This window comes from Nothoprocta perdicaria, unplaced genomic scaffold, assembly GCF_003342845.1.
Source record: "Nothoprocta perdicaria isolate Ctin4 unplaced genomic scaffold, notPer1 scaffold_398, whole genome shotgun sequence".
Classification (NCBI taxonomy): Eukaryota; Metazoa; Chordata; class Aves; order Tinamiformes; family Tinamidae; genus Nothoprocta; species Nothoprocta perdicaria.
Window position 1 is genome coordinate 15,636 of NW_020455641.1, and position 3,606 is coordinate 19,241.

The following is a 3,606-nucleotide window of genomic DNA, read 5'->3' on the forward strand; positions in this document are numbered from 1 at the left end:
ACGGGGACACGCGTGTGGCCGGGCACACACAGCCCTGCACAGGCTGGGGACATGCCAGGGCTGTACACAGCTGCAGGGACATGCTGGGGACACGCGTGTGGCCGGGCACACACAGCCATGCACTGGCTGGGGACATGCGAGGGTCACGCACAGCTAAAGGGACACGCTGGGGACACGCGTGTGGCCGGGCACACAGAGCCATGCACAGGCTGGGGACACATCAGGGTCACGCACAGCTGAAGCGACACGCTGGGGACACGCGTGTGGCCGGGCACACACAGTCATGCACACGCTGGGGACACGCCAGGGCTGTACACAGCTGCAGGGACACGCTGGGGACACGTGTGTGGCCGGGCACACACAGCCCTGCACAGACTGGGGACACGCCAGGGCCATGCACTGCTGCAGGGACACGCTGGGGACACGCGTGTGGCCGGGCACACACAGCCCTGCACAGGCTGGGGACATGCCAGGGCTGTACACAGCTGCAGGGACACGCTGGGGACACGTGTGTGGCCGGGCACACACAGCCCTGCACACGCTGGGGACATGCCAGGGTCACGCACAGCTAAAGGGACACGCTGGGGACACGCGTGTGGCCGGGCACACACAGCCCTGCACAGGCTGGGGACATGCAAGGGTCACGCACAGCTAAAGGGACACGCTGGGGACACATGTGTGGCCGGGCACACACAGCCATGCACAGGTTGGGGACACTCCAGGGTCACGCACAGCTAAAGGGACATGCTGGGGACACGTGTGTGGCCGGGCACACACAGCCCTGCACAGGCTGGGGACATGCAAGGGTCACGCACAGCTAAAGGGACATGCTGGGGACACGCGTGTGGCCGGGCACACACAGCCATGCACAGGCTGGGGACATGCAAGGGTCACGCACAGCTAAAGGGACACACTGGGGACACGCGTGTGGCTGGGCACACAGAGCCATGCACACGCTGGGGACATGCAAGGGTCACGCACAGCTAAAGGGACACACTGGGGACACGCGTGTGGCCGGGCACACACAGCCATGCACACGCTGGGGACACGCCAGGGTCACGCACAGCTGCAGGGACACGCTGGGGACACGCGTGTGGCTGGGCACACAGAGCCATGCACACGCTGGGGACACACCAGGGCCATGCACCGCTGCAGGGACACGCTGGGGACACCCCCGTGCAAGACATCACACAACGGCACTGGGGACAGGCCACAGCGGCTGGACCCCAGGTGCACCCCAGGACCGGGGGACCCCCCCTTCCGCCCCGCGGAGCAGCTCCGAGCGCAGCCGGGAGGAAACAACCTCCCCGTCATCCCCCGCCGCTTCCTGCCGCGGGGACCGGCAGCACCCACGGCACCGGCGGCGGGCGGGGGCACCCACAGCACTGGGGAGGGGGCAGCACCCACAGCACCGGCAGCGGGGGCGGGCGACGCTTTATTGTCCCCAAGGGGACAGCTCAGGGGCTCACGGGGTACGCGGAGGCCACGAAGCGCTGGCCGTCCCCGTAGAAGGAGTTGGTCCAGGAGTAGGTCTGGATGCGGGCGGCTTCGCCCCCCAGGCTCACGTGGCACCTGCGGGGGGGACACGCGGTGACGCAGGGACCCCTTCCATGGGGAGCCCTGGGGAGGGGGGGTCCGCGGCCGCCGTGTCCCCCCCGCCACCRCACTCACAGGCGGTCCGGGCGGGCTTTGAAGCAGAGCGTGTAAAGGGCCAGGTCGAACTCGGGGCTCGAGCCCACCAGGACGGAGCCGACGCTCTTGAGGTAGCTGCTCCAGCGGAACTGCAGGGCCAGCACGTCGGGGAAGGACGGCCACTGCGGGCAGGGGACACGCTGGGCACGGCCGCGGGGGCACGAGGGCGGCCCCGCTCCGTCCCTCCCCACCTCGCGGGGCAACGGGAACCACGGGCACTGTCAGGTGGTGACGGGGACCCCCAGGTCGCTCACGGAGGGACGGGGACCCCGGGGATGGGTGGACGGAGAGGGACCTTGGGGGTGGCCAGGGGAAAAGGGGACGTTCTCTGGGAGGTTAGGGACCGCAGGGGTGGCRTAGGGGCACACAGGGTCCCCGGGGGCACGCGCGGTGGGGTCGAGGCGCTGGGGGCTCCCGGGGGGGTCCAGGGGCCGTGTCCCCCCGCGGTGCGCGGCCCCGCGCTCACGGGCCCGTCGTAGCTGTAGCTCAGGTAGTTGAGCTGTCCCGACTTCTCCAGCTCGTAGAGCTGCACCCAGCTGTGGCAGCCGGACACCTTCCCCTTCTTGATCTCCCCTGCGCAGAGCGGGGCGCGAGGGCGCCACATCAGCACCCGCGTCCCCACGCGTCCCCACGCGTCCCCGCGCGCGGCCCCCGCGGCCGCCCCGCGCTACCGTGGAAGACGTGCTCGAAGCCGGAGGAGTCGAGGGCGGCGCCGCCGGAGCGCGAGTACAACCCGAACCACATGTCCTTGAGGTCGGCCCGGAAAGCGTCCGCCGACGGGTACAGCCCTGGGCACAGCGCGCTGGCACCCGGGGCACCCGGGGCACCCGCTCGCTGGCCCCACGGCGGCCCCATTGCCCCCTACCCTTGGCGAGGAAGAAGCTGGTGAGCGTGGCCATGACGCGCGTGCCGAAGACGGCTGCGAGGAACTGCTCTTCCTCCCGCTCCTCCTGGGCGGTGAGCGCCTCGCTGCGCCCCGTCATCCTCTCGTAGTTGTCCAGCAGGGCCAGGAGGCCGGAGAAGGTGGGCTTGGAGAAGAGCCTGGCCTCCGCCACGTGCTGGAAGAGCCTGCGGCGCGAGCAAGGACACGGAGGAGCATACGTGGATACGGAGCGGGAGACGGGGCCGAGGGGCCGGGAGGGCTGGGAGGAGAGCGGGGCGAGGACGGGAGGGCGGGCGGCGACGGGAAGAGGGACAGAGCCGGAGGCCGAGGAGGGACGGACGAGTGTGGAGCACGTGGACGTGGGATGGGGGCAGGTGGACAGGCACTGATGTCTGCAGGACAGATAGATGGATGGATGGACACGATGCAGGACAGATAGATGGATAGAGAGATGGATGGATAGAGGGATGGATGGATGGATAGATRSATAGAYRGATAGATAGATGGATGGATGAATAGATAGGTAGATGAGTATGTGTGTAGGTAGGTAGGTAGGTAAGCAGCCCGAGGGACAGATGGGTGGACAAACCCAGACGGGACGGACAGACAGACGGATCCCCCCTCGCCACTGGGCACCTCTGGGGGGCGTAGTCCTTGCCGGCGCTGGCCTCGGCGCTGGTGACCCGGTGCTGCAGGTCCAGGACGATGTCCCCATGGGCGGCCCGGTTCCCGTCGGCCGCATAGAGCTGCTCCGAGAGCTCCAGGAGCTCCTGGTCCGAGATGGTGGTGCGGAGCTGGGCCTGCGGCTGTCCTGCAGGGGAGAGRGCCCAGGTGACACCTCCAGGCCACGGTGACACCCCATGGCCACAGTGACACCCCAGGGCCATGCTGACACCCCCAGGCCGAAGTGACACCTGGTTCATGGGGACACCCCTGGTCGATGGTGACACCTCCRTCCTGCGGTGATGCCCCCAGCCCACAATGACACCCCATCCTGTGGTGAAACCCCGTCCCACGGTGACACCCTCGTT

At 68.7% G+C, this 3,606-nt stretch overlaps 2 protein-coding genes across 2 annotated transcripts in view; one reads left to right on the plus strand and one right to left on the minus strand.

Annotated features, from left to right (window-relative positions):
- Positions 1-1,457: 1,457 nt before the first annotated feature.
- LOC112952260 (poly(U)-specific endoribonuclease-C-like) lies at positions 1,458-3,462 on the minus strand. The gene is made up of 6 exons (XM_026045081.1): positions 3,212-3,462; positions 2,558-2,760; positions 2,364-2,480; positions 2,159-2,265; positions 1,672-1,814; positions 1,458-1,572 (listed from the first exon to the last, which is right to left on the minus strand). The coding sequence occupies exons 1-6, from the start codon at positions 3,460-3,462 to the stop codon at positions 1,458-1,460; spliced, it is 936 nt and encodes a 311-aa protein (XP_025900866.1).
- A 94-nt stretch (positions 3,463-3,556) lies between these two features.
- Positions 3,557-3,606, plus strand: part of TSPAN31 (tetraspanin 31) — a 3,856-nt gene continuing 3,806 nt past the window's right edge. Inside the window, exon 1 of the mRNA XM_026045082.1 lies at positions 3,557-3,574. Within this exon, the coding sequence (XP_025900867.1) occupies positions 3,557-3,574 (18 nt within the window). The remainder of the gene's footprint in view (positions 3,575-3,606) is intronic.